Genomic DNA, 27,035 nt, shown 5'->3' on the forward strand with positions numbered 1-27,035 from the left:
AGAAAGCTGGAGTCCATCACAACACCAGTAGTTAATAATAATGTATCAGTGATATATAAATGAAGTAGGCCTACACTATAGAGTGACCCTGAATGCTCCATGAAAAATACAAATATTGGCCTATGACTCACCTGCTGTTTCTGGGCTTTGATAAACATAAAATGTTGCCTATAAGAATAACAAAAATGTAAAAAGGAATATGAAAATCAGTGCTATTAACTGTATGCAAAGTGCCACATATTTCCATACCCATCTAGCACTGATGAAATCCTCCTGAAAGCTTCTCAGATGTCAACGCACCTTCATTCAACCAGGGGTTTTCTCACGCATGCGCATGGGCTCAAGACTATCTCATCGGGGAGAAAAAAAGAAGTTCACACACAAAGCCACGCCTGCGCGGTGTGCCCCTCATTACAAGCGAAGTTGCTGCATCTTTTTAGGAAGCTACATGCTTTCTTTCGACACCCAAAGGTCGCATGGTGTCAGGGACGAGCCTAGTCACGGGAACAGTCCGGAGCGCGTTCACGAGGTGCAAGATCGCGCTTTAACAGTGTAGGGGCCGTCAGTATCAAACAGCGTGCGGGGATCCAACCTAATGGTTTACATTGGTTCACAACGACCAGTCAATGATTTGCGCCGCTTATTTTTTTTTCTTGCGCGGCGTTTATTTTGCAAACGTTTTCTTTTTTGCACGGCAAGGAACTGACATAGCAAACTCATCTGTATGATAGGGGAGCAGGAGCCCACAGTATGGTCCGGGAAACCAGACATTTATGGGTGGGAAATTTACCCGAAAATGTGCGAGAAGAGAAAATCATTGAGCACTTCAAGCGGTGAGTAACACTAATGAGCGACGTGTGCTTGTGTGTGTTTTTGTGATGTGACGACTGGTGCATGGCCAGCATCTCTCTCTGTTGTGTCACATTTGAGTGAAGTCGGGATAAAGCAGGAGGTTCCCCTGTAGCAAAGTCCCATTTGGCAACTGTGCTGTCAGCTCCCCATAAGCGACAACACTGTGCTGCATTTCTGATAAAAAATACAACGGCTAGCAGGCGACAAACACCCTCCTCGCGGACATATGGTTTTGCCATATTGACACTAACTTGTAGGCTTGGTGATAACTTCACTTGTAATTTCACGTTGTAGGGGTTTTCATTCACGCCATGGTAACCCATTTCACTTTTAAGAAGCTTTCATTTCCACCTGGCTAACGTAAAGGAAACACGTTTTTTGTTGTTGCTACAACAGTGTAAACAAACTTCAGCCTATACCTGGCGAGCTGCTAGCATTGTACAAACGCCATGCATTTCACAGTGTGCATCTCTGGCACATAGTATTAAGTCTACCGCCGTGTGTATTTATGATGCCAGAGAAAATCTGACCCGGTGTTTCACTTGACTCTCTAGGAGTTTGTCAGGTTACTGATTCCTAAACCATAAATGTGCACACAGTATGGTTAGTTTGCACACTGTGTATTTATCTACCAACGTGCAGTGTTGCTGTTGCAAGAAACGAATTTTCCAAATGTTTAGAGAAGTCAGTGAAAGCTAAAAGGTGACGCGACATCCACGCTCGCTGCAACATTGATGCAAACTGGCTGTGATTGAATCCCGTGTTAACTGATATGCAATATTGTACCGTTGTAGGCTGCCTGCGACTTTGTGCGAGCACAGAAATCGGTATATTTTTGACACATTATTACCGCGTTGCTCCTCCCCAGCTGCTGACTGGCACAGCCTGCAGCGTGATTTGATCTAAGGAAAATCAGACAACATATCGATAATTTAATTACGATACCCTGATTGAGATCCACTGGTGCTTTTTGCACGGGCTATTGGAGCAGATCGAACCCGTGCACCTTTTATGGGCTTTCGGCTCTTTGTTGTCTTCCTCGCAGGCAGAAAACAAATGTAAATATGAATTTTCGTGGGGCTGTCTGCGCGCTCTTGCCTCTCTCTTCTCGGCTGTTAAGGAAATAGCAGCCCACCTCTCCGTCAGTCCGTCCATATGTCCTGGAGAGCAGACTGCTGAACACCATCATAGTCTACATATGAGCAGCGATCTCTTCTGTGAAAGCGTCTCCGTGTGGGAAGCTGCTTAATTACAAACATAAATCATACATGTCTGTTTAACAAAATTATAACCGATAAGCACCTTATGTTCCCCACAACGTTGCCACAGCATACGACTGTAAAATACACAAACTGATGATTATTCATTTGCTTTGCACTCTTTTGGTTTTCGTTACGGTTGTCTGATGCATGATTGAAGTACAAATATGATCCGCATCTTATTCATGCAGCCGTCCACACAATAATGGGCTGGCGTTTTTTTATTTACATAAGCCCGTTCTATGATGTGCGTAACGTTATGTTTGGGGGATGGTGACTGGATTGCATGTTATTCCAATTGCGGAGGGGAAACTGTGTCGGAGGGTCTCTTTTAGCACGCCGCCTGAGCTCCAGCGTTAACCCAGAGGTAGCCAGAGCATGCAGGTGCATGACAGCCCGATGTGTGATAGAAGTCATTGAAGATGGGGGACGGCAGAATGAGTAAGCAGTGTGAACAGCTTTTCTAAAATGGCGTCGGAGGCTGTTCAATGTTGGGAACTGGCATGCCAATAAATGTATGGGCACCCTACTGTCTCTGTCGGACAGAGGAAAAACACTCCCGAAAGGTTGGGGGGGGGAGGTGACACTTACACTCATACACTTTTATATATTGAGCAGTTTTTTAAGAGAAGGGAAAAGGAGGAAATGATAAGATGAATGTCAAATTGCACCAAAAGTGCATTGCCAATAGTGGAAAAACAGAATGAGCCATATAGACATGCAAAATGCATTGAGATTCTTTTTTTAAACCCACACACAGCGAATCAGGAAATGTCACGTCCTTTTTTATGCTGCCCCAACCTCATCTGTGCGCTATCCAGCAGCTATAATCTTGTAAGCACACCCTCCTCCTAGACAACATGCTAATGTTAGAAAATATATGCATTTATTAACATGCAATGTGCCATGGTTTCAAGTCCAGTTGCTGGGTTACTGTTGCCGCAGAAAATAAGAGTAGCAAAGCCACCTTTACCTCCCACCTCCCACCTCTACACACACACACACACACACACACACACACACACACACACACACACACACACACACACACACACACACACACACACACACACACACACACACACACACACACACACACACACACACACACACACACACACACACACACACACACACACACACACACACACACAAAATGACATTTGACAATTTTAATAATTTTTCAGGAAACGGCAATATTTCCACTAGTAATTAAACTAAACACTGTATGGAAATTAATTCACACTAATGCAACATAACTGCCATTCAACACCTATCCCCTTGTTTTCTCTTTTAGATATGGACGTGTGGAGAGTGTCAAGGTCCTGCCCAAGCGGGGTTCAGAAGGTGGAGTCGCCGCCTTTGTGGATTTTGTGGACATTAAAAGTGCTCAGAAGGCTCACAATGCTATCAACAAGATGGGGGACAGAGACCTGCGCACTGATTACAATGAACCAGGCACCATTCCTAGTGCCGCGAGGGGGCTGGACGATAGTCTGTCCTTAGGCTCTCGTAGCCGGGATGTATCAGGGTTCACAAGGGCGGCAGGGGGAGCCGTGTATGGGCCCCCCACGTCGCTCCACAGCAGAGATGGACGCTATGAACGCAGACTAGACGGGTAAGTGGACAAAGTTTCTCTGAAGGCAGGGGGAACCATTGTTCCTGGTTTACACCTTACCTCCAAGCATCTTCCCACCATCTATTCATTTACTTGTTGAGGGGGGAGAGGAGAAAGAGAGTGCGAGAATTAAATCGTATAGAGATCGCAGCAGAGAGAGTGGTCAGCACTCCTGGATTGACTCACAGGTAGACAGAGATATTCCATAAGTGATAGCATATTGTGTATGTATAATTTAAAGGAATAGTGAATAGTTACATGTGTTGGAGATTACTTAAACATCTCTTTGAGGTGGATGTATCATATGCGGAAAATACGGGGCAAAGATTGGATATCGTAAAATTTCCCAGGATTATTGGAGATTGCTGGAGAGAGAGAGAGAGAGAGAGGCAAACAGAGAAAAAAAGAGAGAGTGGTCCAGCGTCCATCCATGGGATTCCCCTAATCTGGAGATACGCGCCCTGCTTGGTGGATTAATTTCACCTTTTTTTTCCTCCATGTAACAAAACAACCACATTATGTATAAGACACTATTGGATTTGTCAAATTTGGTGTTCAATTATCGTGCATATCCCACGGAGGTGTTCAATTTGGTCACAGGCTGGAGTCATGTGGATAACCGACACAGGATATTCCTCTCTGTTGGATTAACACTGCCCTCACACCGTAAGGATATGCTATCATGCTAAAGGTATGGGTTGCTTTCTTGGTTATTTTGTTTTATTTTGGATTATATCTAAAATCAGGGCATTACCATTTGAGTACTGGGAGACCTCTACTGGTGATTCAACCCAGTAGAGACAACAGGAACATGTGAGCAATTTTTTTTTTTCCAGCCTTATTTTTGTGGAGATTATTTTTTACTTTTCAACAACTAAAACTCGCAGATTCAATGAGGACCAACATGGACTATGTTCGGATCGTACAAATTGAAAGAAGAATGCTGAAAATTAAGACTGGAAAGTTGACGTTGGAGATAACCTACCTCATGCCTGTGGATTACCTGCTCATTTCCTGAATGTGGAACTATAATTTAACCATGGATATAACCGCAAACAGAACAAAAATGAACCATTTCCTGTCTAATCTGATTTGGTTTCGACTGCATGCAGGCCTTTTCTGCTTGTAATAGAGATCGACAACAGACATGAACCTCCATGAACTACAAATGTTCTCCATCCTGGGAAAGTGCTTCTAAAAAATAAGAATTTGGATTACCATTAAGAGACATGTTCTTAATTCTTCATCGCCATGGCAATACATCCCTCCCTTTGCCAAAGGAATTTGACTTTACTGCTGTGCAGATTGCAACCAACAGGGAATGTGCAGGACTTCAAGAATTAAAGACGCAAGACTTAATTTTTCTGTCACTTTCATCATTGCTGTTGTGGAATCAATGGCGCACTTCCTGGATGTATTTATTTTCTATTGGACTCGACTGCAGCAATGATATTTTTACCCCCACTTTTGGATTGTTATATGAACTCCAGTTGACATTATCCAGCATACAAAACATCCTAACCTGGATCCGTAAAAAGGCCAAGTTTGTTTTCATCATTTTAAATCCAACAGACACATATATCTAAGAACACGAGGCTCCCTGCCCGATAATGAGGATTACATTTTCTAACGTGAACAATTGTGCTTCAACTTTTTTCCATCTCCACTCAACATTTTTGCCCATTTTTTCTGCTCACAAAGTTCTATCTCCCTAGATTTTATTCGGAATTATAGATCAAGTTACCACTCTCTCAAAAGGTTGGTATGTCCTGCCCTGTGTATTTTAGCTGTCCTCTCTAACCCCCCTAGTTTGAACCCCTGTCTTTCTCAATTTTCCCCACTAACCGAAGTAGCTGGTGCATAGATGCATTACTGTCTATATACAGAAATCTGTACCTTACCTTGTATCGTTTTCCTTTCTCTTCCTCTGAACTGACCACTTTTAACTACTGTAACCCCAGTCCTCCTTGATGAAAGATCAATATTTTAGCTTTTATTAATGCATATATCAAAGTAAAAAAAATCTATATAAAAAAACGTTCTTAATATAGCAAAATGACTGGGCTGTGGAAGATCCTAAATATTAAAGATTTAAAAAATGTTTTTACAATATTTGCAGTTAGAAGGCGCGGTGGCAAACTAAAGTAATAATACTTAGAATTAAATAGGAAAAGAAAATGATTTAAAGGTAAAAGGATAGAATTTAAAGATGAAAAAATTTAAATATATTCATGCAATGTGCCCATTTTCTCTTGGAAAAAAAGGACACAGAATTAAATAATCATTAAAATGATATCTGAATTTGCTTACAATTCAATCTTTGTGGAGGTCCGTTTATGTCGTTATATATTGAGGAGATGTAAGTCTTTCATAAAGCAAAAATACCAAACATTGCTGGATGTTCTTCTTTTGTATATGTTTCATTTCCAATTCAATCATTTTCAGGTTGAGGTTCTGACAGTTAGTAGGCAAAAACAAAAATATAACCTAAGGCCCTAGGAAAAAGCAGCGACCAAGCATTTTATGGACTTAATGATTGATCAATTTAATTAAAAATAAAAGCCTGCCTATTCATCAATAATGAAATAATGATTATTTCGAGGCTCAGGATCTTTTGTTCCTGCCTTACAGCTGCAGTTTTAAAACCCCTAGGTTTCCTTTTTAATGAGCAAGTTTATTTTTAATATTAAACCTGTCCAGCAGATTCAAAATGTGATCTTAAACCCCTGAGAAATGTAACATATTTAAGATAAGTTGATAGCAATTCACTCTTATTAGAGAGTTGACCATAGTCATTTTCAGGCAATATGCAGGTAGAGATATTAAATCCATCCAAAGTCCCTGACTGGATTTAAAACGTCTCCATGTATGGTCGGCTGAAAAACGATAATTGCTGTGAAATGGTAGAAATGTCCCAACGGTCAGAGATTGTTCTCGACCATTTATACTTTGGTATCTGTGCATTTTTTAATATCTGATTATATTGGACTGGTAGGCAACATTGCAAATCAATAAGCAGGACTGATTCATGGCAGAGCCGGCTTTACCGTATTGCTGCTTCAGTTTGATGGATTACCTTAATTAGGATTTAATTCACTGGATTAACCAAAAGCAGACCTTCCAATTTGGTTATTTTATTAATAAAATGTTTGTCAGTTAAGTTTCAAGAAACTAGATAAGAATATCTAGTTTCATCTGATTTCATCAAATCATGATATAAAATGACATACAGTAATAGAAGCCAAACCCAAACTCTGTGGTTAATGCTTTAGCCTGCAGAGATAACGGAGTGCTCCGCAGCGGCACACTTTAACTGCTGGTTTGCACAGCAGAAAGATATTTAACATTAAGCTATTTATAAATAGTTTTGGGATTTTTGGGATAGAATTGATATGCATGTATTGCTCCCAGATGGCTTCTCCACATTGGAGGCCTTTTTAGCATGCTGCAGGAATGCATCCTTATAATTATGCTGTTCACGTAATCCCATAACAGTTGATTTGATTAGCATGCACCAGAGCAGACTAATAATCAAACACTGATGGAAATTCTGCCAAAAAAAAAGTCTAACTGAATTATTTTTTTAGCTCCATGAATTATGGAGAACCTGTTTTGTGTAAAGTGAAATTGAAGTGAAATTGAAGGCTATCTATTGAGCAGTGAGCCTGCGCCACCAAATTAGCATTTTCGAGAGCATCCGGGGGTCAAGGTAATCCATCAATTTCACAGCAGACATCGTTATACCATAGATGTTATTCATGAATCCAGCACACACGTGATTAAATCAAATAAGCTGAAACAGAATTTGCCCCTGACCCGCTGTACTTATGTATAGTGCAGTGAAATACAGACATTGTGTGGGTCTTCTAAACTAATTTATCCTCAACATCCAGGAGACTCTATGCATCTCACGCCATCTTTTGTTCTTCTGCGACCATGGCAATTTCCTTTGTTAGAAAGGCTTAATGAAAGATTACCATTAATGAGCTTATAAATGGAAGTTGTTAGTGTCTATAGGTTACATTAATGTAAAATGTTTCACATGGATGAATATTTCACATAAAATAGTATAGAATAATTGCACAGTGACTTGCACTGAAAATGTATCGTAGACCTTAATTTGTCCTTAATACAAACACAAACCTGAAGTTTGAATCCTCAAAATGAATCAGATCAAGACATGGTTGTGGAAATGGTTAAAGGGTTACGTAGGTACAAAGGGTTAACTTTAGGGGATGAATGCAGTCCATCAAAGTCTTCAGTTACAGTGTGTGAATATGAGTTACACATTTGTTGTCAATTCTAAAGGTCAGGTTGGTTATTTATAAGAAACTCATCTTATTGATCATTTACCAAAATGCTTTTCAGGCATAAGAAGACACTTATGCCGTATATCTGCGGAGAAATGGCAGCAGCCGTTTGTTAACACCTTGTGCTGCTTGGTTTCTAAAGTGAGATGCAGGAAGCAGTTTTAGCTATTAAGAGTCATGTACAAAACATTAAATAATTATAGCTTATCTTTTGTGCGACAACCCATTTCCATATCAAATCAACTGGTATAAAATGTCCTATATAATCGAAAACAATTAATAACATTTCTAGTGGAAACACAACACAGCATCTTTTACAGTTGGAAAATGATAAAACGAAAAAGCATAACAAAATGTAGCCTATGAAATATGTCTGATGGAAGTAATAAAGAGTATTTATTTATTAAAAAAATAAGACCAAAGGATGCTGGTATCCATTCTTCAAGTTATAAATATTCTCAGAAGTTTCTTTATGTTACAAACGTCTTTAATTTGTTAGCGACATGTGTATGTGTTGCGCACACGCAGTATGCAACACATCACACATCTATACACAGATGTAATCAAAACAATCTCTGATGGTCCAAATCAATCAAATATCCAAAATATGTGTACATCATCAAGGACAGTTAATAAACCCCGTCTTGGGAATTAGTTGGATTTCTTCTTTTCGGACACTTAATATCGAAATTCATTTCACTCTGAAACAAGAAAGAACATTATTATTTTTGTTGAAACTTAAATTCCAGTTTAAAGTAGATATTGACAGAAAATATAGGGAGTGAGTATGGGAGTTAAAATACTAGCCCAACAAGATACAGTGCATCTTCATTTCATCAACCATAATAACATAATGGCTGTTTTGAACAGAATATTACCTTTGATGTTACACAGTTCAGGTTTGTTTACCATTAAAATCCACCACCGTTTTGAGTGTGTTCCATCTTTTCCATTCTCTTTTTTAAATTGGATGAAGGAGTAAACATCTTATTCAAAAGACCATTATAATGAGGGTATGTAAGGGTTCTTATATAAAACCATATTCCTCCCTGTGTTGGAAACATCATGGCTAATGTTCTGATTATAATTTGATCGGAATTCAAACAGTGGTAATTGCTGTCCTGTCCCGCCCATTACTGGGAGTTGGGTAATATGACTATGCTATAATGACACAGCGGTGGTATTACCAAATTCAATTCTGATTGCTTTATTCAGAACGCGGATGTTCGGGTCTGTGCAGAGCGTCCTTGTTAGCATCGTTTCTCATGTGCACCTTCATAAAAGATGCTTTGAAGACCTTGCTTCAGAAGAACAAGTGGTGTCAAATTGTGTTACATTATAAACAAAAGGCTTGTCATAAGTCACCTTCAGAAATCTTCAACAAAGCCTCCCAGATAAATGGATGTAAAAAGTGGCTTTTGTTGTAGTTGCAAGACCAGAATGACTTGACAATCTATAAAGGCGTGAATTTCTTTTAATATAAAAAATCTTTGTACGAGTCTTTTATATCCTACAATTATACTTTGAAATAAGCTATAGATTTATGTTATTTCAAACACTGAAAGCATGCTGTTTACTAAAATATATTTTGGTTGTCCTTTGTTTATTAAGGTTTCAAAATACTGTGTTGCCTTTTACAAAAGGATATACAAGTGATGTATTCCTTTGATGCTTGAACTGAGAACATGATGAATGATTGGCGTTCAAAGGCAATACAGTTACCTACAGCACTTGTTGTAGAAATAATATCAAGTGGTTCATACAGCATGATAGCAAAATAATCTGAAACACTTCACCTCCAAGTCAAAAAAAGTTTAGAAATGCTCAGTTCATCATTTGTAGTTGAGTCGATAGGCTTGAGGAATGATCTCTCTAAATTCCTGAAAACTACCCTTCTCCAAACACTTTGTTACCCTGTCTTCCCATGTGTCTAATTAAGAAAAACAACCCACCAGAGACACCTGATAAATGTGTTTGTCCAATGTCAGACAGTGTCAGATGCTAGCAGCTGTCTTGAATGTAGCTGTAATGTGATGTTGTTCTCTCTTCTTGTTTGTTAGGACAACTGAAAGTCGGGATCGGGCGTACGATCACAGTGCCTACGGACATCATGAGCGTCCTGGTAGCAGTTTTGAACGCCAGCGGCACTACGAAACAGATTATTATCGTGAGGCTAGAGAGAGGACTCTAAGCACAGCTGGGAGTGTGTCTGGTACCTCCAGCGGAAGCTGTACATCGGTGTCGCCCGGAGTCAGTGGAACTATCGTTAGCACTGTCGCTGCCAACACTGGAACAGTTGGATCAGCAGTGGCCACGACAGGGGGAAGTGGTGGATCTACGTCCAGCGTTGTGGGCTTCTACCGCGCCCACAGCGGGAGCCCATGCCGCTTCGAGACTCCAGAGCCTCGCTACGAGTCTCGTGCCAGGGAAACCTTTACTTTGGCCAGTGTGGTTCACAGGGACCTTTACAGGGAGGAAAGGGGTCGGCACGGGGAGCGGTCGTATCGCCACAGCCGAAGCCGGTCGCCACACTCAACACATTCGCGAAATCCCTCTCCTCAGAGACTGGCGAGTCAGGCTACCCGCCCTGCACGCTCCCACAGCGGGTCAGGCTCCCACAGCCGCTCCTCCAGCTCAGACTCAGTCAGCAGTACCAGCAGCAGCACGAGTGGCAGGTGAGTGAAGCTGTTGAGATTTCTACCCTTGCGCGTGGCTGTTGTTTACCTTTGCGCATCCCACTCTGAAACAAGTGCTGGACAGAGTATTTATATATAAAAAAAGGGAACTCTGAATGCTGCTTCAAATGACTGAACACCTTTATTTCAGAGAATCTACCAGTGCTTCTTATACTTTTAATACTAATGTCGCCATCTGTTTATCATTTTCTGCTGCATACGTGTAGGATGGGGAATATATTTGGGGAGGAGGCTAAAAAAGCCTTAATGTCTGCACTCCCTGTTATTCAGTGTACATTTATAATATTAGGGTATACTCAGTACATCACATTTCTAAGATGATCACAATTTACGTTTCAACGTTACTCTCAGATCTACAAAAAACGTAATATGGACTACTCAAGGAAAATCTTACAAACACTGTCAGGGAAATATTTGTTTGTACCACTCAGCAAAATCTTCAGAGGAACATTTAAAAACTCTAAGTCTGGCTGAATAAACAGGTGTGCTTTGCTCAAATGGAGACCCAATTTTAGAATTGATTTCTATATCGGGGAAATAAATAGTGTTCACAAAACGTCCCTATTTTTTTAAACTTAATGGAATTTCTTCCGCATATTTTTATATCAACTGTATTCATTTCTGCAACTGTTTGTAAGACAACAAGCAACAACTTGCTGGTGCATTTAATTTGTTTCCACAGTTTAGTGCAGACTCCTATCAAAAATACTGTTGCTCGACATCTCTTAATACAGAAGCTGTGGTTTATAAAATTAACCGTTTCAAGGCATCATACCTCCTAATACTGTGTCATAATGTCAGAATTCACATCAATCGTTATATGGGCAATGGCGCCACCTTGAAAGATGACATCACTTACAAAGTCCATCGTATGTTTTTTCTAACATCTTTTTAAAAACAACTTGTTAATGTGTAAACCTTTGAAGCAGTGTGCACATTTCTACTTTGCCCTTTTTTGTATGATCACTACTGCATTGTTTCAGATGACTAATCTGTTTTTACAAGGCTGGTGGCTGGGTAGGTGATTGCTGGTGGGAGCCAAAGCCTGGGAAATGACCTTTGCTGCTTGTAACTGCTGCAATGGCACGGTTTTTGTCTCGCGATTTGTTCTGAATTGGTTTATTTCTACCGATCATGCTTTGGATTAAGTTTAGGTCTGCGTGTTTGATATTACAAATGATGGCTGTGCATTTTGTTACGCCAGTGAATCTGGCCTCTGCTGAATTTGACATGCTAATTGATCTGTTTTTGTATATTTGTTGTGGTGATATTTGCATCCAGATTTCTCTAAGTGTATTGCTTTTTATTAGTTGATTTAGCTTATGGTAGACGATGAGTTGTACAATGTATGCATAAATAACCAAAGGTTAGGAAATTCAAATGTCTGCAGTGTGCAGTTTAGGAAACATAAGCAAGTCTGTCCATTGGATTTACTCCACTCCATATATTCCCCTCAGCCCTCTCCAGTTTTTTTTTTTATTACTGCATCACCTTTGGACACAGCAGAGTCCGCAGCTTTGAACAGCGTGCAGCGACACGTGTGGTTTGACGAGGTAGTGCTATGGGGAACATTTCAGGAGACGGCTGGTATATTTTTCTCACTGCCTACCTCTGTGTATGTGTAATGGCTCCCCCCCTCCGTGAGATCCAGTTGGAACTGGAAATTTCTGGCCAGTGCTGGCTGCCTGCCCACTCCCACAGGCCAGGCTCCGTCAGCAGCACTTCCGGGAGTGTCTGAGCACAGGAGGAGAAAGTGAGAAGGAAACAAACAGCAGAGGGCCTAGAAAGCAGAGAGAAGCATGGGAATGAGGCGGCCATGAATTTGCCACTGATGGGCAAATCCAACCTTTTTGTACTGATAGCCAGATGCACTGAATAAATTGGGGAGGAAAATGTTCCTCTTCTGCTGAGAGACATTGTGCTTTTCACAGACACATTCATGATGCATGGGCTTTTATCAAAATGCATCACTATTTATTAAATCTGAAATGTTCAAGTTAAATTGCCTTTTCAATTAATTCTGTAATCCTATCCCTTACCTGCAGATTAGTAAGAGAAAACGTATTTTGTGTGTCTACAAAAATCACATTTCTAACTTTTGTTATCCGCATTGCAATAAAGCATTTAGTATATATCTTTTCCAATATATTAATTATTTATTAGAGTCATAGCATTTAGCACTTGCAGTGTAGCACTGCAAAATAAAAAGATGTGCATAGGGTCTACAAATGATATCATTACATCTTACTATTTTGTTAAGGTTAAATGATCAATTACTACTTTCTTTTGGGTAACTTAGATGGACAACGGCAACAACAATTCGCAGTAACAGAGAATGACAATTTTATGATTTAACATCCATAATGATTAGACTATTAACTCTCAAAAACATCTAAGTGAATGTTCCTCCTTTGTTACAGTGACTCAAGCAGTAGCTCAAGTGATGAGTCCCCAGCACGCTCAGTGCAGTCTGCTGCTGTTCCTGCACCCTCAGCACTTCCTTTATCCTCTCTTGACAAGGATGAACCACGTAAAAGCTTTGGCATCAAGGTCCAAAATCTTCCTGTGCGCTCTACAGGTTGGTTTTATCCAGCAATAATTGTTTTTACTGTATATCTATTAAAATGTTTAAACATTTTTGAAACAACCATTTAACATTTTTACTTGGTATACACATTTAAAAGAACATTTGTTTGGTCTACTACAGATACGAGCCTGAAGGATGGTTTGTTCCATGAGTTTAAGAAACATGGAAAGGTCACGTCTGTACAAATCCACGGAGCTTCAGAGGAACGCTACGGGCTTGTCTTTTTCCGCCAGCAAGAGGATCAAGAGAAAGCACTTGGAGCATCAAAGGGAAAGCTTTTTTTCGGCATGCAGATTGAAGTAACTGCATGGAATGGCCCTGGTACGTGCTTATCTTTACATATATTGCAACACAAACATGAATCATCAAAACGCACAAAGGTGCAAATGAGCTTTCAATGTATTTTTCAGAGACGGAAAGTGAGAACGAGTTTCGACCCTTGGATGAGAGGATAGATGAGTTTCATCCAAAAGCCACGCGAACATTATTCATTGGAAACCTGGAGAAGACCACCAGTTACCATGACCTGCTTAACATTTTTCAACGCTTTGGAGAAATAGTGGTAGGTCATTGGTGTGATATGGTACAATAAACGGGCCATAAAATATGCAATGCATCATTTCAAAAAAACTCATTTACTGACAGCATGTGTGTTTTTATTTTTGTATCTCCAAAGGATATTGACATTAAGAAGGTGAATGGAGCCCCACAGTATGCCTTTCTACAATACTGTGACATTGCCAGTGTCTGTAAGGCCATAAAGAAGATGGATGGGGAGTACCTTGGTAACAATAGACTAAAGGTGAGTAACGTTAAGTTATTTTACCAGTATTTCGGAGCACCATTTATTTTTGTACTGATGGAAGAAGTTATTGCTATCTGACATTTTATCGTTACTTTTTCAGCTGGGCTTTGGAAAGAGTATGCCTACGACATGTGTTTGGTTGGATGGATTAGCGTCAAACACCACTGAGCAGTTTCTTACTCGGCATTTTTGCCGCTATGGACATGTTGTCAAGGTAAGTCTGTTTTATTTCCCCACTCACATGGTTTACTTTCTGGCTCCTTGGGACTCTATTTGACTCTGTCTTCCGCAGGTTGTATTTGACAGAATGAAAGGAATGGCCCTTATCCTGTATAACAACATTGAATATGCACAAGCCGCTGTCAAAGACACAAAGGGTTGGAAGATTGGAGGCAGTAAAATCAAGGTAAGAAAAACAAAGCTTTGCTCTGTATTGTTCAGTATTCTCAATCTCAATAATCAAGAAAATGCAAATTAACCTATTTTTTTTCAGGTGGACTTCGCCAATCAGGAAAGTCAGATGGCTTTCTATCGTTCAATGCAAGCTTCTGGCCAGGATATTCGAGACTTTTATGACCTTATCACTGAAAGAAGGTTTGTGTATGTTCTTTAAGCAATACTATAATTGCCCCAGTTCTGTCAAATTAAAACTAATATTATTGATGCTTAAATATGAAAACTTTCTTTTTTTGTTTGTATTTCTTAGCAGGGATGATCGAAGAACTCAATATGAGTTTCAAGCAGAAAGACCACATTACGAAAATGTACGAACACCAGGAACATTTACTGAAGATTCACGTCGTAAATACCCTGCCAGAAGTCGTGAGTTTTTTACTGAATGGGATCCATATCAGGGAGATTACTTTGATCCACAATACTTTGAAGACCCCAGGGAATATCGAGAATACAGAGCTGATCCTTATGAGCAGGACATTCGCAAGTACAGCTATTTGCAACGGGAACGTGAAAGAGAGAGAGAGCGCTTTGAAACAGATCGTGGAAGGGATCATGGAAGGAGGACTGTTGAGCGTAGCCAAAGCCCATCTCACATTGCCTCTCGCCGTCCTGCCAGCCCTGCTGCATCTCCTTCGCTCTCCGAGAGGATACCAAGTGATTCAGATCGCCATATTTGCTGCCGATCTTCTGAAAGAAGTGGTAGCTGCAGTTCAATCTCCCCACCTAGGTTTGAAAAACTTGAAAAGGCACGCATTGAAAAGTATACTAAAACTGACAAACTTGATAAAGATCGAGTCTTTGAAGTTGAAAGAGGAAATTTGTTAGAAAAGGAGAAGCGGGCTGGACGTAAAGATCGTGGGGACAAGGACAAAAGTGACAAACAGAGGCTTAAAAAGCTAAAAGTTGCATCACCTAGTATCCAAGCATCTGAGACCGAACCTGAACTTGAACAAGATGTTGGCCCTGAGTCCGTTCTTCGAAGTAAAAACTGTAAAATCCCAAAAGAAGGCTCAAGCAAAGGAAGGTTAGACCTTCTTCCTTGTGTTGTGCAACTTACACGTGTTAAAGAAAAAGAAGGAAAGTTGATTGGCCAATCTGTCCAAGAAAAACAAATACAGAGGGGTGGTAGTGACAGTCCCAGGTTGGCATCACCTTCAGCTGACCAGAGAAGTCCTCCATTCCGTTTGGAACCATCAAAAAATGATGCCTCGAAGCATGGAAAGGTCCCCAGAGACAAACATATGCAGAGTTTAATAGAGGTTATTGACAAGGATGCTAAAATCAAATCCAAAAAACATGGAAAATCTGAAATGGGATTTGACAGTGGTATTTCTGTGGATATTGATCGTTTGGCTGCAAGGAAAAGGCGGTTTGAGGACTCTGGGAAAACTGATAGACAGAAGAGAACTATTGAGGAAGATCTTGTTAGACCTGGACTTCATAAACTATGGAGCAATGCTAAGGAGACAGATTTTGATAAGACTCTTTTGATAAAAGGGATGCATAAAAAGGAGCACCACATGGAAAAATGTGTCCGGATGGTTTCAGTTAGCAGTCCTATAGATGGACAAGACTTTGAAAGCAGCTCTGTAGGCTTTTCTCTGGAGCAGCACTCTCGACTAGGGGAGGTGCCTGAAGATTCTACAGATCAGTCAGACTCTCCCTACCTTAAAATGGATTTAGAGGGATCTAAAAGTGAAAACAGCCCCAGTCTCACAAAGATGTCAGATTATGTCAGTATTGATTTGGATGAACTAAAAGAACAACACAAACACATTTTGTCTGAAAACAAACAAGGAAGAGGGATGTGCAGAGACTCAGATGACGGAGATGAACACTTTGTCCACATTGATCAGAATGTTTGCACAAAACAAATTGAACAAAGTCGATGGCACCATCCCAAACTTGTCGACCCTGATAAGTTAGTCAAGTTTAAAAACTCAGCAAGTAAAGACACTCATGACTTGGAAAATGATTATATTATGTATGATGTTACAAAACCAATTCAGGATATGGCAAATGATGACTTCTCTTCCAGTAGTAAAAGGAAAAAATTAGAGAATTTTGACTTTGAAATAGTCACTGCAAAAAGAGACCGCAACTTTTCAAGTACCCAAAAGCTGAATGAGGAGATTTATCAGAGTATCACTTCATCAATAGAACATGGTCACTTTTCTGCAAACGAGGAAGAGGAAACTGCCCAAATTTCTTTGTCGGTTATAAAGAAAGATAGAAAATCTTCTCCAACAACAGATGACAAATATTCACATGCAGAGTCATTAAAAAACAGTCTGGGCCTGACAGCCACACATTTTCAGTCTTCTGACATTGATGTCCCGAAGCTTAAGACAACCTTGCTTGGCTGTGACGAGGAGTTAATGCAATGTTGGGAAAGACGAATAAAGTCTGATTCACTGAGAATGGAAATGACTTTTCCCAGTGATATTGCAAAACGTGAAACCATCCACAAACGCATTGGACAAGATTTAGAACCGGGAGAAGTGCAGTCTGATTCAGATGATGATGTAGAAACCAGACACATGTCTCCCAAGTCCAACAATTCCTTGTCTTATATCCTCAGGGAACGCGATGAGAGGATGACAGATCTGAAGCTTTCAGGGTCATTGGAAAAGAACAAGTTTTATTCATTTGCATTAGATAAAACTATAACTCCTGATACTAAAGCACTTCTTGAAAGAGCCAAGACACTGTATTCCTCCAGAGAAGATAATTGGTCCTTTCTCCCCTCACGCTTTCCAACCTCCCACAGCTGTTCAGATAAGGACAAGGTAGAGCTTGCACCCAGACCCATTCCTTCTTGGTATATGAAAAAGAAAAAGATTCGTACTGACTCCGTTGAAAAGCTGCATGATAAAAAAGAGGAACTCAAGCCACAGGACCAAGAGCGACAGGACCTGTTCGCTTCTCGCTTCCTGCACAGCTCAATCTTTGAACAGGATTCCCGTCGTTTACAGCATCTTGAACGTAAAGACCACGATGTATTGTCTGGAGTTCTCAAGCCTTTGGCAAAGCCAGGTGCTACTGAGGCACAGCCTGAAACCGGAGTAGTTGACATGCCACAAGAGCCCATAGTGCTTTTCCAAAGTCGTTTTTTGGAGCTTCAACAACAAAGAGACAAGGACCATCCACTCCCTGACATTGAGAATATCTTAACAGTGGAGATTGAAAGAGATGAAGTGCATAAGTGTGATAATGTTCTGTCTGATAAGGAATCTGAGCCAGTACTGAAGGTAAATGATACATCACTCAGCCCTACATTAACCTTGTTAACACCACCTTTTGTTCCTTCACCAAAAGAAATGTCTTCAACAGAAAAGAAAGAAATATTAACTCCACCCTCAGATCAACCTTTGTCATTTGTCAAAGAAGAAAAAGTAGAGCCAGTTGTTGAGTTATCTCCAGCTCATTCTTTTTTTATGGAAGACTTGAAACCAGTTTCTCCTAAGCTAACAATCACCCCTCCACTTCTCCCTTTGGGGCCGGAAGATGAAATGGAAACAAAGGTAGAGTTAATTGAACCCAAAGCAAAAATTGGAGATAGTTTGGTGGTGGAACATGCTCCTTTTGTGGAAGTAAAGCCTCCCACTCCTGCTGCTTCACTAAAAGGTTTTGAGAAAGAGACTGGAGAGTGCCCTTTTTCTGACTATCCAAAGATTGAAGACAAATCTAAGATTATTAAAACAGAACCAGACAAACTGGAAACAAATCAGGAAACAAAACCATGTGAAAAATCTCAGAAAACTGAGACAGATAGTGACGCATGTATGCCAGAGCTTGAGGCTAAAAGAAAGCCATTACCAAACCGCAGACAGCCCAAAAATAAAAGGGCAACACCACTGTCAGCATTACGTGCTTCACAAACATCCCAAATTGTTGCCACAGATAAGCCTGCAACACGAAAGAGTGAACGGATTGACAGAGAGAAACTCAAAAGGGCCTCATCTCCTAGGGCAGAAGTACCAAAACCATCAATTGAGTCCAGAGTCACATCCAAGTCACCAATTCATGCATCAGATTCTGAGCAAAACCTTGAGTCAAGTCTGATCCATGGCAGAACACGTCGCAGGAATGTAAAATCAGTCTACGCAACGCTGCACGAAGAAGAACAAGCTGTCAAAGAGGTATTGGAGTCATCCCGCTCCATGCGCAAACGTGTTGCTGATAAAGAACCAATACAGCAAGATGTTCCAATACCAACTACCACTGCAAGGCGCGGACGCCCACCTAAAAAAGGCATCAAGCGAGGTGAAGATGTTTCACCAATTAAGGGGGAACAGCAGAAAATGATGGAAGATGACACAGAGGTCAAAGAGAATTCCACCAATGTAGAGGGATGGCGTTCACCCCGCACACAGAAAGTGCAACAAATACAACTTACTTCACTTAACAAGAAAGGAGGTAAAATAGACAAACAGTCTGGGAGCACTACAGTGCTAGATGGACAAGCTGATTTGGCAAGTCGGGAACTCAATCCTAAAGCTGATTCTGAACTGTTTGTGAAGCTATCTGAAAACTCAAGCTCTCCACTGCACATAATTGAAAACGATCCAAAAGATTTGGTTGGAAATAGATCTACTGATGGGGACATTGAAAAGGAAGAAACCAGCTTTTCTGATAGGAGACAATTGCCTGAAAAGAGTGTTAAAATAAAAACATCAAGGCTGAAAAGAAATGCCAAGCAAGTCACTGAAGATAAATCACACAGCTTAAAAAACCTTGAGTTCCGTGTTAGTGTTGATGACGTTAAAGGTTTACTTCGTTCAGAGGATGATGAGCCAGAGTCATTTGAAGCATCCACTATTACCGAAACCAAGATTGTAGTTAAACAGAATGAGGAAACAACAATCAAAGGGTTTCCAATAGAGTCTAAAGAACTTGATGCACAGGAACAGGAAGACTCCCTATCAGAACCTGAACTTCCTGATGATCCAGCAACTCTCTTAGCACGGCAGATGGAACTAGAGCAGGCAGTTGAAAACATTGCCAAACTTACAGTTGAGCAAACTCCTCGACCGTATAAGGAGCCATCGTCACAGCAACCTACCATATTGCCTCCTGTAGTCGTAGAACCAGAAGTCGAGGTTGAAGAGGAGAAGCGAGCTAATCCTGCAAGCGAGACTGAACTTGCAGCCGCTATAGATTCCATTACAGCTGAAGAAATATTGGCAGATGCAGATAGTTTTGCAGCTCCTCCTCCTTACAATGCACTTATTCCTACCCCTGAATCCCTGACATCCACCTCCTCCAATGAGATTATGGAACCTGAAACACACATGGTGATCAACAGTATACTTGCTGCAGACTCAGATGAAGGTCCTCTGACACCAAGCCCAAAAGGGCTAATGGCAGAGTCCAAGGCAGCTGATGATACTCCTTTCCTTGAAACACCTAAAAAAACGGGCAGAGTTAAATCCAAAACCCCAAAGAAGTCAAGAGGTCGCAAAGCTGCAGCGAATAAGAAAGATACTGCTGAAGAGGTTCCACAAATAGAGCCCTCCCCAGTGAAGTTACCAGAGTCCATCTCAGAAGACCCAGAAACTATCAATTCAAAAGCAGCCACTGTTACAGCTGGGGCCACTGCAGCAGCTTCCGTGGTCACTGCCGTTGCAACTTGTAGGCGTGATGTGAAAAGTGCTATAACGGTAAAAACGCCTAAAGTGGCAGAACAGCCTGAAGTTGAACAGCCTGTACCCAAAGAATCTGCCTTTCATTCAGGCAAAAGCAACATCCCCGGCAGTAAAAAGCATCCAAAAGTAGAAGAACTACCTACCCCTACTCTTGCCCCTGCGCGCCCACAACCTATGTCCCAGTTCAGTATACCTCTGTTGCGGCCTGCCAAAATGCCAATTTCGCCAGACTGGCCTCCTAGAATTGAAGAAAGTAGAATCTATGTTGCACCTCCGTGTCACGTTACAGTGGTAACTCCTTCTCCACCATCATCGACTGCATTTGGAACCCCTTCAACAAATCCCCCATTGCCTCCTGACACCAAGGCCTCAGATATTGACCCTAGTTCTAGTACATTAAGAAAAATACTAATGGAACCTAAATATGTGACTGCATCAAACAGCAATTCTATACCTACCACAATGGTGACATCTGTACTGTCGGAACCATCACGTATGTCAGAGAATGAAAATCCCTCTGAAAAAGTAGGTTCAAGACAGTTACATCATGAAGAGAGACCGCCTTTACCCCCTCAGCCCATACACCACAAACCCTTTCCATTGTCAGAGTCCCAACAGAACTGTGGAGACAAGATCCAGCATACAGTTATTTCTCCTGTTACCTCTGTGATAAGTCGAATTCCAATGCCTTATGATACAGAGGAAACTCCACGGATATCTCTTAGCAACCGGAGCATTGGAATTTCTATTCCCAAGCAAAAGTTTAGATCAAACCCTAATGAGAATAATCGGTACCATGGCATGGATATAGTAGAAGATGGCACTAGAGCACGCTCTGTTGTTGAGTCCACTCCCTACAGTGCTAGCTCCAGTCCTGGCCTTAGGGTCAATACATCAGAGGGTGTTGTTGTTTTGAGTTATTCCAGTCAGAACACTGAAGGACCTCAGAGAATGAGGGCCAAAATTAGTCAAATTCCTCCAGCCAGTGTTGGTGATGTAGAGTTTCAGCAATCTGTATCAAAATCTTCAATAAAGCAGGACTCACTCATCACACCATCCCAGTCGCCTACCCCAAAAGTAGGCACAACACATACAGCTTACGGGCAAACAGGGGTTCACTTGACTGGCCAAGCGTATAACTCTCAACCTGTCATTTCCAGTAGGAAGCATGAGAGTATTGTGTGCGACAAATCTGATGCCCCTTATCACACAACAACCCAGGGGGGTGTTGTAAAGATGTACAAACAGCCAGTTAGTTCGCCTCAAGTCTTGATGTACAACCAAGCTGTGATACAGCAGCAGCATGGCAATAGAGGAATGGGGTCTGAACCTCTTCCAAAAAAAATTGACATTGGCAAAGCTATTCAGCAGTCTAACTTAAGCCCAGTCATGAGCCCACACCACCCATCACCATCTGGAAGCCGCATGAGCCCGAGCCCTAGCATCCCAACTGATCGGTCAGCTCTACACCAAAAGCAAGAACCCCAGTCCCCAAGAACAGCTATTCAATCCCCTTCACACTTTGTCAAAGCCTGTCCTCCAAGCACTGCTCCTAGAGGAACCTCTGTTGTTCTTGGTCATGGCATGCCACCAATGTCTACATATCATTCTAGTATGCATCACCCGCACTCAGAACAGTCCTCCGTCATAATACAACCTCACAGTGTCACTCAGGCAATGGCTCATGGAGCCAGGATGAACACCCCACCAATGTCTGCGATAAACTATGGAAGGCGAGGTGACTCCCTGTCTTCTTCCCACCAAGGACAATTACAACGCTCAAACACATCGCAGCCTAATGTTATCCGAGATTTGGTACTGCAATCCCATTCAACTCCCCAGGGGTCAGTATCAGGTGGGGGTGGCAGTAGTCTTAATGAAGAAGACAACAGACACTTTAACCAAGCCCTGAGGAGACCTTCTGTGCCCCAGCTCCAATCAGATGTAATGATGATTCACAGTGATCACCGGGTACTCCACCCAAGCATGCGCATGGATCAGTACAGAGACATGCACCATCGCCTCCTGATGCACCAGCAACTGGGAGAGCAGACTGCTGTAGAAGCAAGACAGTCCTCAGATAGGACAACTCCTTCAAGTAAAATCTCTGGACATTCAAAGAGTCCTATAGTGGTGAAAAACATTGATATTTCCACAAAAGAATCTCTCAAACCACTAGAAGGAAAGGTGATACATCCACCCCCCAGCGAAAGTAGAATAAGGGGAGTCCATGCATCTTCTCCTGTCCTGGTGTCTCCTCACCCACATGGGGTTCAGCTGATGCATCCAGGAGCGACAGGCTCCTTTCCAATATATCGCGACATGCGAGGCTTTCCATCCCAGTTTCCAGGACATCCTTCATCTGGACACAGTCTGCCTAATCAAGGCATAACATCTACACAGGTCAGTAGAGGAACTTTTGTTACTGACATTTTTCAAATATTTCACTGTTATTTATTATGTATTGTATTGTATGGTTTTTAGAGCATGCTCATATACATACATTATTCCTAACTATTCATTTGTTTTTGTATCAGATTCCTCAGGAGCCTGAGATGAGTCACAGGGGTAAAATCTCTCAGTCATATGGGGGAGGAAGTGATTCCAAGCCGGAGAGTTCCCATCTCCGCCATGCTACCTCTACCGACCTCTCCCACATTTCCCGAATATCTCGGGATACAGTCTCCCCCTCATACCAGTCTCCCATGTCGTCTCCTATGAGTCTTACTCACAAGCCAGATCTATCTGTACAGAAAGGCCCTCCAGCCTTCCTGCCAACACCTCCACCAGTTGCACCTCAATCAAGTTCGCTATATCCACGGCCTGATTCTAAGCTGGAGAATTCGGGGCATCGTTCCGTTGACATGGTGCAGCTTATGACGGTAAAACAGCAGATTAACCAGCTTGTCATTATACATGAAATATACTTTCAAGACATTACCAATGAAGAAACATGTGATTATAAAACATGTTTCTTTTTTACAGAAATACCCTATTGTATGGCAAGGTATGTTGGCACTGAAGAATGACCAGGCTGCTGTCCAGTTACACTTTGTTTCTGGCAACACCATACTGGCCCAGCGCTCGCTACCGCCCACAGAGGGAGGCCCTTTTCTCCGTATTGTCCAGAGGATGAGGCTTGAGGCTTCCCAGTTGGAGAGTGTGGCACGCAGAATGACTGTGAGCAATTTCGTTTTTACTACCTCAGAGAAGCACGTTTTGATGAACATTTTGTTTAACAATAATAATCAAATAGAGACTTGATTGCACAATTCATGGATTTTGACCAATAACCTAACTCTGTCGGATGTGTTTTTATGTTTACATTTATGATAAAGAATTATCATTCATGGCAGGTGGACAATGACTACTGTTTGCTACTGGCTTTACCCTGTGGTCGAGATCAAGAAGATGTCCTTGGTCAAACTCAAGCCTTGAAAAGTGGCTTCATCACCTACCTGCAGGCCAAACAGGCAGCTGGCATTATCAATGTGCCCAACCCTGGCTCTAATCAGGTCTGTGGTCATTACAACTTGTTTTCTTTTTTACTTGTATCTGTCTTTTACAATGACAAATCAAAAAGATTGAATTCCATCTCTCATCATGTTATTCTTATCTTTTGAATTACAGCCAGCCTATGTGGTGCAGATTTTCCCACCGTGTGAATTTTCGGAGAGCCACCTTTCGCGTCTGGCCCCGGACCTTCTCAACAGCATCTCCAGCATTTCCCCTCACCTCATGATTGTCATTGCCTCTGTTTAATTACCTCCGTTGTTTTTTTTAACAAAGCCAACACCAGCCCTTTTAACTCGTCCAGTTTTCTAAACTGGAATTGCCTCATATTTTTATGAGTTTGACTTAAAGAAAAGAAAATCTTATATAGCATGCACTCACCTTTTTCACTTCACCAAGTCCTTAAGTCAATCAATGACATCGAATTCCAAAAACTATACCTTTACAGAGAGGATCTTAAGGGTCGAACCGGGATTTTTGATGAGCATTTTTGATAACTCATTTCATTTTTTGCCATTTCTGGAGGTGTTGTGCATAGCTTTTCTAATTCATAGAATCCATACAGCTATGGATTGAGACCTTCCTATTGGAAATTGTTTACATTCATGAAAGGGATTGTGATTTTTTTCTTTTTTAAAAAAAAGACAAACGACATGATAAGTCATTGCACTATGTTAAGGAAAAATGTTGAACTCTGTATAGATTTGAGTATAAAATTATACATGTAATGGAATTACTCTCGTGATCGGCCACACTTGCGCAAGAAAAATATCAAGAATCATTTCAGCCTGATCCATCATACTGCTTTCACTCCTTCACCATCAGCCAACTTCTACGTCATTTCCGGACTCAGCTCTCCATCCCGAGGTGTTCCCTTCCCCAGGACCTCGTGAGGGGACGTTTAGAGTTGTATAGTTTACGCTCAATGCCTCAACAGGGGACTACTATATAAAGATTATTTAATTTGTTTATTTTTGTTTGCAACTTCTTTAAGCCTGAGGGTATTGTGGACTATTGTGAAACTGTATATATTATAAATATTTAAAGACTGAGCAATGTGGAGAGCCCAAGTGAATTATTTTACAAGACGGATCATCAAATGTTTTCTTTTTTCTTTTCTTTGGGAGGGGGCAGGGAGGGGAATAGGGGAAAGGATCTGTACATGATCCAGGAGTAATATTCAAGAAAAAAAAAATATTTTTATTGATTCTGTGCCAAAACGTCTTTTGCAAACGCTCAACACACGAAATGTATCGAGAAAAAGCGATTAGAACCTATTTTCATATGTGACTTTGTATTTTGCCCCTCAGGGGGCAGACTTGATTCCTTTTGTTTTTGTATTGGTCATCAACCCAACTCTGTTACTACAGTGCTTTTACATTATGAAGTTTTATCCTCATTTTGAAGGAACCATTATATTGTAGGGGTTGCATTTCTGTTCGTATTCCTGTTCTCCTCCTCCCTGATGTGGACCTTTACTGCCCCCTGCTGTCTGGAAATCATCCTCGCATATTTAGGACTGCATCTTGAGGTCATGTTAGCCCTGACTTCATGAAAGACTATAGCATGCTTTTTTTTCAAATTGTGAACTGAAATGATGAAGGCCAAGAATGTGTACTTGACATCATGCCGCTAATGGATGTGTTGATCATCTGTCTCCATCTCTCCCCATAACTGTCTCTTTGAGCCAAGCTGTAAATACTATTGTCCTTAATCTGTGCTCTTGTGTATTTTTCCCATTTATAATTGTCTTTTTTTTGTTTTGTGCAACAAAACAAAGCAGTCTGAAAGAGACAGGAGATAAGGTGTGTGAAACCGATGCTGAAAGTAAAAACTGCGCTTGTCAGTTTTGTGGTGTAAATATTTCTGACTGCAAGCTGAATACTCTCATGGTTATGTTGAAGGCACTTATAATTTTTGATAAACAAATGAGAAGAAAAAAGAAAAAAAACTTAAAAAGGTGATTAATATGAAAACTGTCTTTTGATCAATCTTCATTTTGAGTGTACTTTGCTGTTCCTCCATGAGGACATTTTAAAACTGTAAAATAAATGGTTGTTTAACTTACTTCTGAAGATCATTAAATGGTCAGTCACTCTTGGTTTGTCTTTTCTTGACTTTAAAAAATGTAGTTATTTTGATGCACTGATTAAAGAAGAAAGATTATTCCAGAATCAGAAAGACTTATTATGCTCTTTTTCAGGTTCATTATTTGTATTTTGTGCCTCTACTGCGACATGTTTATATGCTTTAATGTTCAAAAAGGTCTTTATTTTTCTCATACTAGCTGTGCTGCAGTAGGCTACCTTTTTTCACCCTCTGACTGAAACTAGAGCCCAGTCTGATCTGATTGGTTAGCTGACCGGCTCTGATGTGATGTGGTCAACCGCATAAAGAAGTCCCGCCCCTTAGCCTATCACATACAATATTTTGGAGCGCTAGCCAGTAGAAGCGCAAGTATAACATTGTGATGTCATTATATGGGAGTTAAATGGAGGCATTTCAGGCAGGGCGGCAGTTTGTGGAAGAGATACTCCCTCTGGAGGTAACTTTGGGATTTTAGCCTTTGCAGAGCAATTACATGCACACAACAATTATAATATAGCACACTTCAGGAAAGGGAGAACCTCAAACTGCATATTAGTCCCTTAACTATGGGCAAATTAGAAGATTTTTGTTATTTCAGAAATATAAAATCAAGCTAGCTAACCTGATCACTTTCTAGAAGTCTCATGCCTCTGCAACATGTTGCTATAGTGAAAATAATTCATATTATATATGAATGCTCCTCAGAATCAGTGCTGCAGTCCGTCCTGCCGTCAGAAGATGGCAGTATCTCCCTTAACTGCATGCTGGAGGTCCAAGCTGTGACAGCTTTGTGAAGCTAATTCAGGCTTAAAAGTCAATTGTCATTTCAATACACTATGAAAATGATTTTGTTCTTTGGAACATGGGCCTTGCCTTATTCCTGTTGCAACTACTAATTCCTAGGGGCATAGTTAGTTATCTTTATATTTGATTGTGTCAAAGGGAAAGTGCACTGGAAGCAGATAACCTTTACTCAGACCTTAACACAATTATTTCTAACGCTAAACAATTTCAAAATATGTCTTTTATGGATATTGAATTATTTTTTGTTTGCAGCCAGCAAGACCTAGGTTTGATTATGGTCTGCCACAGAGGGAATTGTGGGTCTTGTATGCCTAAACATGCCTGTGTTTGTCAGGAAAGATTCTACTCTAAGTATTATGATGCACATTTCAAGTCAAGATGATAAAAATAAATATCTAC

General features: G+C 40.9%; 1 protein-coding gene across 2 annotated transcripts; it reads left to right on the top strand.

Annotated features, from left to right (window-relative positions):
• The first annotated feature begins 525 nt into the window (after positions 1–525).
• spen (spen family transcriptional repressor) lies at positions 526–25,811 on the top strand. 2 transcript variants are annotated; one of them, XM_034086492.1, is made up of 15 exons: positions 526–833; positions 3,409–3,729; positions 10,100–10,714; positions 13,156–13,313; positions 13,443–13,643; positions 13,733–13,884; positions 13,999–14,124; positions 14,228–14,341; positions 14,420–14,533; positions 14,621–14,721; positions 14,837–22,634; positions 22,769–23,113; positions 23,217–23,411; positions 23,570–23,746; positions 23,862–25,811. In XM_034086492.1, exons 1-15 carry the CDS (start codon positions 751–753, stop codon positions 23,991–23,993), a joined length of 10,632 nt encoding a protein of 3,543 aa, XP_033942383.1. In that variant the 5' UTR covers positions 526–750; the 3' UTR covers positions 23,994–25,811. The 2 variants fall into 2 exon arrangements, with proteins under 2 accessions (XP_033942383.1, XP_033942385.1); XM_034086494.1 differs by having other exon boundaries at positions 23,588–23,746.
• Positions 25,812–27,035: the final 1,224 nt, after the last annotated feature.

Source organism: Pseudochaenichthys georgianus, chromosome 7 (assembly GCF_902827115.2).
Source record: "Pseudochaenichthys georgianus chromosome 7, fPseGeo1.2, whole genome shotgun sequence".
Classification (NCBI taxonomy): domain Eukaryota; kingdom Metazoa; phylum Chordata; class Actinopteri; order Perciformes; family Channichthyidae; genus Pseudochaenichthys; species Pseudochaenichthys georgianus.